This window comes from Oncorhynchus tshawytscha, linkage group LG17 (genome assembly GCF_018296145.1).
Source record: "Oncorhynchus tshawytscha isolate Ot180627B linkage group LG17, Otsh_v2.0, whole genome shotgun sequence".
Classification (NCBI taxonomy): Eukaryota; Metazoa; Chordata; class Actinopteri; order Salmoniformes; family Salmonidae; genus Oncorhynchus; species Oncorhynchus tshawytscha.
In genome coordinates this window covers 13169766-13182363 of record NC_056445.1, presented here as the reverse complement: position 1 = coordinate 13182363, position 12598 = coordinate 13169766, and the positions used below count along the sequence as shown (strand labels likewise).

The window sequence follows — 12598 nt, the reverse complement described above, 5'->3', positions numbered from 1 at the left end:
TCCCCTGACCCTCTGTCTGACTCGTCCATTTACAGTGTTTCCCCTGACCCTCTGTCTGACTCACCCATTTACAGTGTGTTTCCCCTGACTCTCTGTCTGACTCGTCCATTTACAGTGTGTTTCCCCTGACTCTCTGTTTGACTCGTCCATATACAGTGTGTTTCCCCTGACTCTCTGTCTGACTCGTCCATTTACAGTGTTTCCCCTGACTCTCTGTTTGACTCACCCATTTACAGTGTGTTTCCCCTGACTCTCTGTCTGACTCACCCATTTACAGTGTGTTTCTCCTGACTCTCTGTCTGACTCACCCATTTACAGTGTGTTTCCCCTGACTCTCTGTTTGACTCGTCCATTTACAGTGTTTCCCCTGACTCTCTGTCTGACTCTCCATTTACAGTGTTTCCCTGACTCTCTGTCTGACTCATTTACAGTGTGTTTCCCCTGACTCTCTGTCTGACTCGTCCATTTACAGTGTGTTTCCCCTGACTCTCTGTCTGACTCGTCCATTTCCAGTGTGTTTCCCCTGACTCTCTGTCTGACTCGTCCATTTACAGTGTGTTTCCCCTGACTCTCTGTCTGACTCGTCCATTTCCAGTGTGTTTCCCCTGACTCTCTGTCTGACTCCTCCATTTACAGTGTGTTTCCCCTGACTCTCTGTCTGACTCGTCGATTTACAGTGTGTTTCCCCTGACTCTCTGTCTGACTCGTCCATTTACAGTGTGTTTCCCCTGACTCTCTGTCTGACTCGTCCATTTACAGTGTGTTTCCCCTGACTCTCTGTCTGACTCTGCAGCAGAAAGTTGACCATGTTATTATTAGTCCAGACCACAGCAGCATCTCTGCATGTTCTGCATTTCTGTGTCTCGAACGTATCAACCTTGAACCTGGCTCCTTTCTCTCTCTGTCTGACTCTTTTCTCTCTCTGTCTCCCTCACCCTCTCTCTCTCTGTCTGACTCTTTTCTCTCTCTGTCTCCCTCACCCTCTCTCTCTCTGTCTGACTCTTTTCTCTCTCTGTCTCCCTCACCCTCTCTCTCTCTGTCTGACTCTTTTCTCTCTCTGTCTCCCTCTCTTTCTCGGTCTCACTCTCGCTCTCTCCCTGATTTCAATGCAGACAAGCTTGATGATAACAAACTTGGTATTTAGCAGACGTTGGCATTCTCCTTGCCCTCCGGCCTCCAGAATGTAGCATGCCCTCGTCTGACCCGTCCGTCTAACTCTCTCCCTGGCATCAGATGTCACGTAGACCTGCCTGCACTGGGTATGTTGTGGTGGGTGTTACAGTACAGTACACATGGCGGATGGAGTCAACCTTACATAGAGTACAATATAAAGCAGCAATCTGTTCCATTATGTTCAAACCAGCTTGTCCAACACTGGGTCATTTCCACAATAGACACCCATCTATAATAATAAAGAAGCATGTTCTATATAACTTCCTTTGTCTTCCTAGGGTGGTTGAATATCTCTCGCACAGACAATAGACGCCCCCCCCTGACAACACATTAAGGAAATCAAATAGGCAGCAGAACCAGTGTGGTGTTGGTTAACTGGTCTTTGTGTTCAGTTTCTGATCAATAGGTTTGGTCTTAGTGAGACACACACTGCATGATCGTTCAAGGGATCCCTAACTGGGTAAGTAGCAAGCCAGCCAGCTCCAGCCAAAAACCCATCTTCTAAAGCCGTGATCATGTGGAAAGCACTTTAACCAGTGAAGCCTGATATGTTTTCGAGCTTGTTTTATTCCTTCTGAAAGGTAAAGCTTTTACCCTAGCTGTGGAATTCCCACTGCAATGTACAACACCGTAGCGCTAGCCTGTAGTGTAGCTGTTTTGTTTTTGCTGAAATAGTCCTCGTCTCCTAAATTGAAAGTTTATAGCGACACAGAGCCCATAGACCGAGGCTGAGTGGGCCTGACAGAAAGCTCCGCAGAGGAATATGATATGCTGCAGTCGCTGATCCAGAGAGAGGGGACAGACGTGACATGGAGGTCAGAGACTAGTTAGGAAGGAGGACATGGTGAAAGAGGAGAGTATGGGTGGGGGGGGGGAATTCTGTGGAGGATTGGGGGTGGTGGGAGAATAGGAGGTGAGAATTGGGAGAGGGTTGGGGAGATTGGGGGAGATGAAGGGGGAAATTGGGATAATGAAGAGGAAGATGGCAGGGAAAATATAAGGGGCATGATGGATGAGTGGATGGAAAAGGAATGGAGTTGTTTGTTTTGATAAAGGGGGTTGAGGCCCTCCATAATAACAGTGGGGTACAGATTGGTCTCTAAGCAGGAAGCAATCTCTGTTTCAGAAGAGGCCATTGGCTGGGTTGGACCCTCTAATGATGACATCATAGGAACTGCTCTGCTCTGCTCTGTGCTGGTGACTTCAAAAAGGCGGCAGGGGTCGTAGCTAAGCCGCAGTCTCATTAATAATCATTATGAGCCTAGTTTCCAGCCCCTCACAGTCCCTTTAACGACTGAGGGGAGAGACAGACCCTCCAGGGTCTGTGGGAAGTTTGATGGAAACCTTTGCTGCATCTTAAATTGCACCCAATTCCCTTTATATTACACTTCTTTAGACCAGGGCCCATAGGGATCTAGGCAAAAGTAGTACACTATATAGGGACCATTGTCATTTGGGACACAGTCCCTGAATAGTTAGTCAGAATGGGTCCTGGAGAAAGGCCCTATCTGTTCTCAGAGTGATTTTAGACGGAGGCCATGTCTGAATAACCATACTTGAATTCTAAATAGTAGGCTTTTTCGGGAACCGAAAAAATATACAATTTTATAGTATGTGAAATTAATTCCAGGATGTCATACTCATTTTGGCTTTTCATCTAGTAGAATTTGTTGCAAACTATTGAGGAAGAGAATCTGATTTTCACTCCTACCTGTGTTCGACAATGGCTGATAATCAGAATAGGGGATGTGCTCTACAAAAATGTACAAACGGTGGGGAACAAGCGCTATTGCGCATTTGATGACACCTCAGTATGCTTACAACATACCTTTTACTAAACAGTACATTCTAAATAGTATGTTGCACGAGTAGTGCTCAGTATGCTGTTTTAGTAAGTCGTAGGCCAGCCAGAATTTGGACACTTTTGCCGTCAGGGTTATCTGATGGGCATTTGACGAAGCCTCCAAGCCTCTGGTCTAAAGCTCCACAGCAAAAGTGTCTGAGTCACAGTCAAACAGAATATTGTAAACAGTGACCACATCCAAGGCCACAGGCACCCTCGCACATAAGTACGTGTCACACACACACTCAAACAAAACCCCTCCCCTACACACACATACACACCGTACAGCCTGTGCTACATTTCCGTACTAATGACCGTCGACAGAAACCAGAGCAGCGTTTGAAACGTTTTCATCGTGTTTGTTTTGTGGCTCCCTCCCTCACTCCCTGCAGCAGATCCCCATATAGCCCCAGCCCCGCTTGGCTCTGGTGTCTGGTGTAGTCTAACATCTCGCTACCTGTGATACCCAGGGGAGAGGAGAAGGTAATCACCAGCAGCATTGCATTCCATCCTCCTGTCCCACTGCCATATCTACACTGGAATGTTAAACACACTGGGAGATACATGATTTACCTTTTACATTATTAGTCCATGTATTCGTTGGATGATTCACATTTCTTAATGTGCAAATCACTGTACTTAAGCAAATATTGTTTTCATTTGATGTGCTAAACAGTTTGTTTTTAATAAGTAAGTCACAGTAGTTATTAAACTATATGCTGTTGCACAAGTTACTCAACAGATATGTTTTGCCTCCAACCTAGAAGGTCTTATAACAGTCTCCTCTGACACACAAATCTACACTAATCTGCTAACCCCCCTTGGACATAAGGATTACTAATTGGATGAATTTAGTGGTGAGTTCACAAGGCCAGGGGTCCTGAGGGGTGGGTAGACGTTCCCCTTCTCAGACAACATATCCAGGATCAGCTTACACTCCCCAAATCCTAGCCTTAACCATTATGGAGGTGGAACAGCAAACTGACCCTAGATCAGTATCTAGTTGGTATCCTTTTGTTTGGCATTGGCTTGGACAATGGACATTCTCATTTTCATGTTTTCATTTATGCAGTTATTTTTTGACAGTTTAATCTCCTATGTGTGGTGTTGGCATCCTGGCTAACCTGTCTGCATTGTGTTTTCACCATCTTTTCGTGTATGACACACACACACGCATAATGTACACGCAACCACTCATGCATTCAAACACTTGCACTTCTACACTCGCATACATGCACCCATTCACACACACATGCATCCAATCTACTCGGGACCCTCTGCTCTGTCTGACCTATAGAGAGGGGGTGAGGGGAGGGCTAAGGAGGGGGAGGGAGAAGGATTTATAGACAGCTCAACCATGCAGTGAGGTACAAGGTTGACCTGGGAGGGCATGTGTGATAATATGGAACAGTACAGACGGACCATCCATGTAAGATTTAACACACTGGCATGAGGAGTATTCTATTGGTGAATACAGTAGCCCCAGGCTACGAGGACATAATGTATGAATTTATATATTACTCAATGTCATATCTAAGTAATTGTGACATGAGAAATTGAATTTCACATCTTTAGAATGTAAATAACTGAGGTGGGATATTTTTTGGAATCATAGGCTTGCTCTAGGCTATTTTACGCTAGTGTTTATGCTCCTTGGTATGCACGTACAGAACATAACTTGTTTCAATAAAAGTTTTGAAAACAAGGTGAAAACAGAAGACCTCTCTACCATGCAAGCACGCTCCCGCCCCACAGAGGTTCCCCGCGCCCAGTTGCTTAGGGTTTCCGAGTACGCGCCCACGGCACGGAAACGCGCACTCCAGTCTCCGTCCTCTGCTAGACATGGCGGCGGATCTAAACCCAGACTGGCTCTCCTGCCTTCCTTCTTCTTGGAGTTATGGGGTGGCTCGGGACGGAAGGATATTCTTCATCAAGTAAATATTCTCAGGATACGGCGCATGGAAGTGAATTGGCTTTGTTTCGACGCGTTTGTTTATGTCTGTGTTATTTGCGTGTTCACCTTCTCCCCGTTTCTTACCCAACAGTGAAGAAGCCAAGAGTACGACCTGGCTTCATCCCGTCACCGGAGAGGCAGTCATAACGGGGCACAGAACAACCCCAGGTAAAAACGGTTCGCATCGAACTCTTCCAATCGTTACATACGGCAAGAGTCTCGGTTTTAAATGGTTTCAGAAACCACCGAGAAACGTTGAGCGAAGACTCCCTGCCGCAAGCAACAGCCGCCTGCCTTTCTCTCCTCTGCGCTCAGACCATCAAGTTGAGCCGCCAATTAATGTCACCTAGGCATTGCGACAGAGTTGTTGAAAGTTCGGTCACGTAGGCATTCACATTCATAAACAAAGAAGTTAGTTTCTTTAGTTTCTTTTTTTACATTATTGTTTGCAACTTGCCATGGTTGTAGACTAAACTGTAAGGCTTAAGCCCGTAGCGTGGGCACTGGGCAGTTATTTTGTAACCATTGTAACAACAGCTGTTGATAAAATGATAACATGAAACATTGATGCGTAACTCGCTACAAATGTTGAATGCAACAAATGTTTGTATTGCTGTGAACATGACTTCGGATAAGGATGTTATTGTTACCATTCCATATCCATTGCATTGGAGAGAAGACATCGTGCGCGGAATGCATAGATCCTCACACTGTCAATGCCCAGGAAGCAGGTTTTTACAATCTCACGCCTATCAATACAATATGTTGAATAACGGATACGAATAGAAATGACGACGAGGCTATTCGATCATCCATACTAGGCTATGTCATTTATGGATAGCATATCGGTAGGCTGTATATATTGCGAAAGGGGAACGGTATTTTCGGTCACGCGCAGATCTCTGCCCGTATCAGCCGCTTGTGTGTGTTGCGATGTATTTGTCTCGTAGCCTATTCATTACCCCCCCATGCCCCTTCTCTTTCCCGCATAGATTTACCAACGGGATGGGAGGAGGGATATACGTTCGAAGGAGCCCGCTGCTTCATCAAGTAAGTTGGATTTTTCAAAGCCACCGCGCTTTATGGAAACACTTGAAATGTGTCCTCCTCCTGTCGCTGCTTTGTTTTTGACGGCAGTTGAAATGTTCAGATTCTCTCCCACTGCCACTCTGGAGTGTTCAGGAAAGATCTCCTCCACATCCCCTTCTTATGAACACACACACACAGTTCCAGGTTCTCTTTTTCCTCCTGTCGGTGGTGGAGTTTGACAAGCCAGTGTGACTCACAGCTGAACAGGCTTTACTTGTTGGGGCCTCCTTCCCTCAGACACAACGCTGCCAGACTGGCGTGTACTTGCAACAGAGACACTACATTATTACACCCCTAAAAATCGGCTTAGGGTTTGTTGCACAGTCATATTTGGGTTGATAAGTCAGTGTTTGAAGAAACACGTGTATGTACAGTTTTAAGCCTTGCAGTGCTATTCAGTTGTCTTTCCTTCACCACTGTCTCTTCTGATTCTCTGCTATGGCCATTTGGAGAGTAGCAACTGAGCTAATAGCATGTGCTTTAGATGGGTCCACTAACTGGAGTGTGTTTTGTATCTCAAGGCATACATACTGTACCGCTGTGCTGTGAATTAGTGTGTTTATAGTGTCACTGTTTCCACAAGTATTATTGTGGCACACGGCTGATGGCATGGACTCCAGTTGGACCGTAGGCTGAAGGAATGGAGTTGGCTGAATCACTGTCACATTTCTACATGGGATATCTTTCTGAGACACAAAGAGCAGCATTTTGGACTGAGAAGAATTTTGTCCAGTGTATGTTTTGGACAGTGTTGCATTGGCAGTGCATGGTGTGCTATTTTGCAATTTGCATTGGCCGTGATTTCTGAAATTCTTCTCAATTCCCTTGCTGGTCAGCCCATGTATTGGGCTGTTATGCAGACCTTATGCCCTCCACGTCCCCCATGCCCTCCTTCATCCCGGAAGGAACTTGATGCCCTTTGATTTAGGATTCATGTCCCTCTTTCTCTCTGGTGTTGAGAGGGTCCCATAGGGACCCAGACAGTGGGCTGCTGCAGGGGAGTGTGTGTGTGTGTCACAACCCAGCCTGTGTCCTCGTGACACCCGTTAATTCACAGGGGGATTCTTCTCTCTGTTCCCCTTTGTCCTAGTATACCTGGAGACGGAACCAATCCGAAGAGGCTTGTTTGATGTTTCCTCCTCTGTTTCAGTTAACGCTCCCTAGAGTCAGTGCCCTACCTAGGGCACACTCCCTGAAGTACACTAGTTCACAGTGGCTGGCCAGCCAGAACAGGCAGCTACCCTAGTGTACCGTAACCCTGTATACACTCTAAGCCCTTTGACTCAGACTCTGAACGCATGACCGAGCTAAACCTACTGAGGACTATGGAAGTGTCTCCCCCACGCCTCCCATCAGGCGAAAACATAGTCATTCAGAGTCCTCTACCTCCCACTGAGATTTATTTTCTGTTTTTCTGGTCATTAAAAACGTCCCATTTCTTTCAGTATCCACCCTGGCTGGCCATGATGTAACAAATAAGACGTCAGCATGACGTTGCTTCAACTAGCTAATATTGCCCACTGGGATATTGCTGTTGTGGTTGAGGCCTTTAATGACCTCCCTGATGTGTCTCACCTCTGTGTGTCACGCTGGCGTCTACAGTATTACCTCAGCAGCAGGTGGAAGGCTGCCAGACATGAGGAATGGTACAGCTCATTTATTATTCCTGGGCTGTGTGGAGTCGCAGAGGGGCTGACTCTAAAGGACGGACACACACACTTTACAGATCCCATTCATCAACGACCAGGTTGTTTTCACCCAGCATCTTTAATTCACTTATCCCTCTCTCCCTTTAGCCTTCAGATCATTTCTGCACTGGCGCACACAGTATGGCTGCGTCCCAAATGGCCCCTATCTATGGGCTCTGGTCAAAAGTAGTGCACTATAGAGGGAAAAGGGTGCCATTTGGGACCTGAGGAGGGAGGGACCTGCTGGGAGAGCAGATGTATACACTTAGAACAAAGGAAGAAAACCTACACACAGCAAATGCAGCTTCCAAGTGATTTGATATACCACTAACCACAATATAGAGAACGTTTCAGCTAGCTGCAATAGCTTCCATAAAGGTGTTTTGGATGTGTAATATTACACACACACTGGACGATTTATGTAGCTCACACAGGTATGCCATCCAAATGGCACCCTATTCCCTATGGGCCCTGGTCAAAAGTAGTGCACTCTATAGGGAACATTTGGGATGCAGCCCAGGAGTGGTAGAGAAAGCTGGATAAGGAGCCATGTTTAAGACATGCAGTGTGGATTCATTTCACTCTCCCTCCCCTGCTTCCCACGCTGGTTTCTTGAAGTGAGAGGAGGAGGAAGGCGGAATGAACGAGAATAGGGAAATGGTTGGAGGATATGTGGAGGATATGACCTGTAGCTGACACTTGGAGTGTAGTTGGGGGGTGGGTAGGCAAAGAGACCTAGTGAAACAGCCTTGGTAGACAGACAAGGCTGTGTGTATGTGTGTGCTGCAGTCCTTTCCTCTGGTTTAGTTTGGCAGCTGGGGGCGTGCTTGGAGAATCCTGCAAAATAAACAGTTTGAGAAACATGGCCTGCTCCCCTTCTTCTCCACGCCCACTGGTGAATACTGCCCTCCCATTGGAGGTGGAGGCTCTAGGCCTGCCTCTTTAACTCCGATCAAGTTTTGGGACTTAGGGGTGTGTGTGTGTGGAGCCTACAGACGAGGCCACGAAGCAACATTAAGGAGACGTGACATTTGCTGCAGCACTCTCCATAGTGGAATTCTCCACAGGCTGTGTTAATGAAACGAGCTGTGTTGGGAATCTAGATGCACCCTAAGGATTGGAGTTTCAATTTGAGAATGGTTTTGCGAAGGACTGATGGCGAGAAAGGTTTCTGTTTTGTCAGGCTAAATAGAGCAATCTGATAGAGGTGAGTGGAGCGGGAGATGTAGAACGAGAGATTGAGAAAACAAAAGAGAGCGAATCTAAAAAAGAGATATGGGGAGAGGGAGACATAGATGGATAGAGAGAGGTTAGTGTGAGAGAGAGAGAGCTTTTTGAATTGGATAAGAGCTGGGAATAGGCTTCTAGCTGTCAGGAGGAGATGCAGGTGTTTCCACCGGGATACAACAGCCACTCAACTTTTCCTGGACATCTGTCAGCAGTGTGTGTACGTTTTGTGTCCACACTCATTTCCACCTCTGGGATCATGTGAGCTGTGGTTGAAGTAGGGACAGATCTATAAGTGGGTCGCTGGCTGGGTGGAGTTGCTACACTGATGAAAGGCTTCCTGTCTCGTTCGCTCTCACTCGCTCTTGCTTTAGCTCGGTCTCATCAGTGGGAGACGAGAGTAAGAATGGTCTAACATTTCTACTGCTGATTGTTGCGACACTAGCAGGTGATGACAGTCCCTTGTCAAAGCTGTTGATTCACTGGAGACACCATCAACACTCTGCATTTCAGCAACTCTGTCCTATTGCTCTTCCTCTTCCTCCCTAAACACAACACGCCTCTGGTTCCACACCATAAGCCACTAATGAACGACACCACCTGCAGTGAATACAAGTGAGTTTAATTTTCTGCTTACAGTAAGCTGTGAAAAGGCTGTTAGTCAATCAATCTTATTTTATAAAGCCATTTTTACATCGGCAGCCAAAACGCCCCAGCCAAAAACCCCAAACAGCAAGCGATGTAGAAGCACACTGTACGGTACATCCCAAATGGCACCCTATTCCCTATATAGTGTACTACTTTTGACGAGCCCTATGGGCCCTGTTCCAAATTAGGACACCGTATAGGGATTAGCGTGCCTTTTGATATGTGTCCATTGTGTTTGGCTGTGCTGCAACAGTTATTACTGAGTCCTATTCAGGGGCACCGCTGCACTGCATACCTTAGTCTGTGGTGGTACTATGATGGAGTATACATCATCAACTTGAACTCTTGAGTTGTTACGACTGGCCATATCTATGAGTGAGTGATCTGTCAGTATCCGAGATATCACTGACCTGATTTACCACTAACCTCCCCCTCCAAAGCCAGGGCTCAGTGCAAAGCCTGCTTGTGTTCAATCCAAAAATGGAAGAACCTACAGACTGGGTAAGCTCACTGGTTATTATGGTGAAAAAGAACGGTGATCTCAGGATATGTCTAGACCCGTGACATCTCAACAAAGCAATCAAGAGAGAGCATTTCAAGTTGCCAACCAGAGAAGAGATAATGTCGCAGTTTGCTGAAGCAAAGTTGTTCAGTAAGTTTGATGCCTCATCAGGATTCTGGCAAATGAAGCTAGATGATGCAAGCTCAAGGCTATGTACATTCAACACACCTGAGGGCAGGTACAGATTTCTTCATCTACCATATGGGATTCTCTCAGCACCATAGATCTACCACAAGACAATCCACATGATCTTCGAGCACATTCCAGGAGTGGAGACTATGATGGATGACATCATCGTTTGGGGGTCCAGAAAAGAAGAACACAATGCGAGAGTGAGACAAGTGCTGGACCTGACACGGAAAGTCAAACTAAAACTAAACAAAGACAAATGTGAGTTTAGTGTGAAGACACTTACCTTCGTGGGAGATGTACTTTCAGAGGACGGAGTCAAACCAGACCCGAGGAAAACATCAGCCATCAATGACATGGAGCGCCCGAAGAACAAGGACGACGTGAGACACTTCATGGGCATGATCACCTACCTTGCAAAGTTCATACCTCAACTGTCAGCACAGTCCGCTCCACTCCGATGTCTTCTGGAACAGAAAAATGAATGGGAATGGTCCCATGAACAGGAAAACTGCTTCAAAAACCTGAAGAAGACAATCACAGAAGAGCCAGTGCTCAGGTTCTATGATCCAGAGAAAAGCACCAGGATTTCTGCAGACGCCTCACAGTTTGGCCTGGGAGCAGTTCTTCTGCAACAGAATGACGACACATGGCAACATTATGCGTCCAGAGCCTTGATAGGCGCAGAGACAAGGTATGCACAAATAGAGAAAGAACTACTGGCAAGCACATACACTTGTGAAAGGTTTCACCAATATGTCTACGGACGAGACTTCGAAGTAGAAACCGACGACAAACCATTGGTGTCAATAATGTCTAAGCCAATGAATGATTGTCCAATGAGAATCCAGAGAATGTTGATCAGACTGCAAAAGTATGATGTGAAGATGATCTATTCCCCTGGAAAGTTCATGTTCGCCACCGACACTCTTTCTCGAGCTGTTGACAAGAAGGAGAGCTTCGACACACAGAAAAACACTGAGAATCAGGCCTACGTCGACATGATCGTAGCATCACTTCCTGTGTCTTCTGAGAGAATGGAGCAGATCAAAAGAGAGAACGCAGCTGACCAATCAATGACAGAGTTGAACGAAACAACACTAATAGGATGGCCTGCACAGAAAAACAACTGTCCAAGGAGAATACAGGATTACTGGATATGCAGAGCTCACCGTTGTGGATGACATAGTGTTCAAAGGCAACAAGATTGTCATTCCCATGACACTACGCAAATAAATGCTACAAAAAATACACGAGGGCCACTTGGGTGAGGAAAAATGCAAACGACGAGCACGTGAAGTAATGTACTGGCCAAGAATGAACCAGGAAATCAGCCAGACCACTGCTTCATGTGAACTGTGTTTGACCTACAGGCCAAAGCAGCAAGCAGAGCCGCTAATGTCTCATCTAGTACCCAACAGACCCTACTACAAAATTGTCAAAGGTCTGATGAAAAAGGCACACGATGGAAAGGAGGATTTCCTAAAAAATCTGATCTACTGCAGTGCACCGCTGCAGAACGGACTTTCAACTGCACGAATGTTGATGGGACGTCGCATCAGAACCAACCTTCCCATCCATGAGGACTTGTTAACACCCAGAGGTGCTCACAAAGTCAAACTCGCAAACGAAAAACAAAGACAAACAAAAACAGCGACACGACAAAAGTGCAAGACACTTACCTGAACTGAAACCTGGAGATCGTGTACGACTCCGAGACATCACTACAGGAACCTGGATGCAGCAAGGGTGTGTGCAGAGAGAAGTTGCACCGCGATCCTATGAGATCCAAACGGAGCATGGATCACAACTGGGTCGAAAAAGCGTGGATCTAAGGCTGCAGCCATTCACTCAAGGGACTGAGGATCATCAGGAGGATACTGCTGAAGCGTCAAATGCCTTTAGAAATGGACAATTCAGTCAGAACACCCTGACTGACAATAAACGCTGTCCAACTGTTTCAGGAAGCACTTCAGCAGAACGACCAACAACGACTGTCAGAGCCCCTGAAAGGCTTATTGAGAATTGCTAAAAAATTCAAAAAGGGGGCACCTGGACTGAATGTTTGGTTTATGTGAAAAGAAATAGGGCCACAATAATGTATTGTTGGACAGACTATATTTAGTTGAAAAGATATTCTATTTTTAAGGGAAAATAATTTAGGGAAAGAAATGTGTGTTATTGAAAATTGCATGTTATGCAGGTTGAGTAAACAAATGTGATGTGACATGTGTAGTTACATAGAAAAGTAGTTTTCTTTTAAAGGAAAGAAGATGTGTTGTTAT

The 12598-nt window shown here is 46.0% G+C and overlaps 1 protein-coding gene across 1 annotated transcript in view; it reads left to right on the top strand.

Annotated features, from left to right (window-relative positions):
* The first annotated feature begins 4800 nt into the window (after positions 1-4800).
* The window catches only part of LOC112236830 (pleckstrin homology domain-containing family A member 5), a 199263-nt gene continuing 191465 nt past the window's right edge, over positions 4801-12598 (top strand). Inside the window, 3 exon segments of the mRNA XM_042300200.1 lie at positions 4801-4950; positions 5062-5138; positions 5963-6020. Coding sequence (XP_042156134.1) covers positions 4859-4950; positions 5062-5138; positions 5963-6020 — 227 coding nt within the window. The 5' untranslated portion in view covers positions 4801-4858.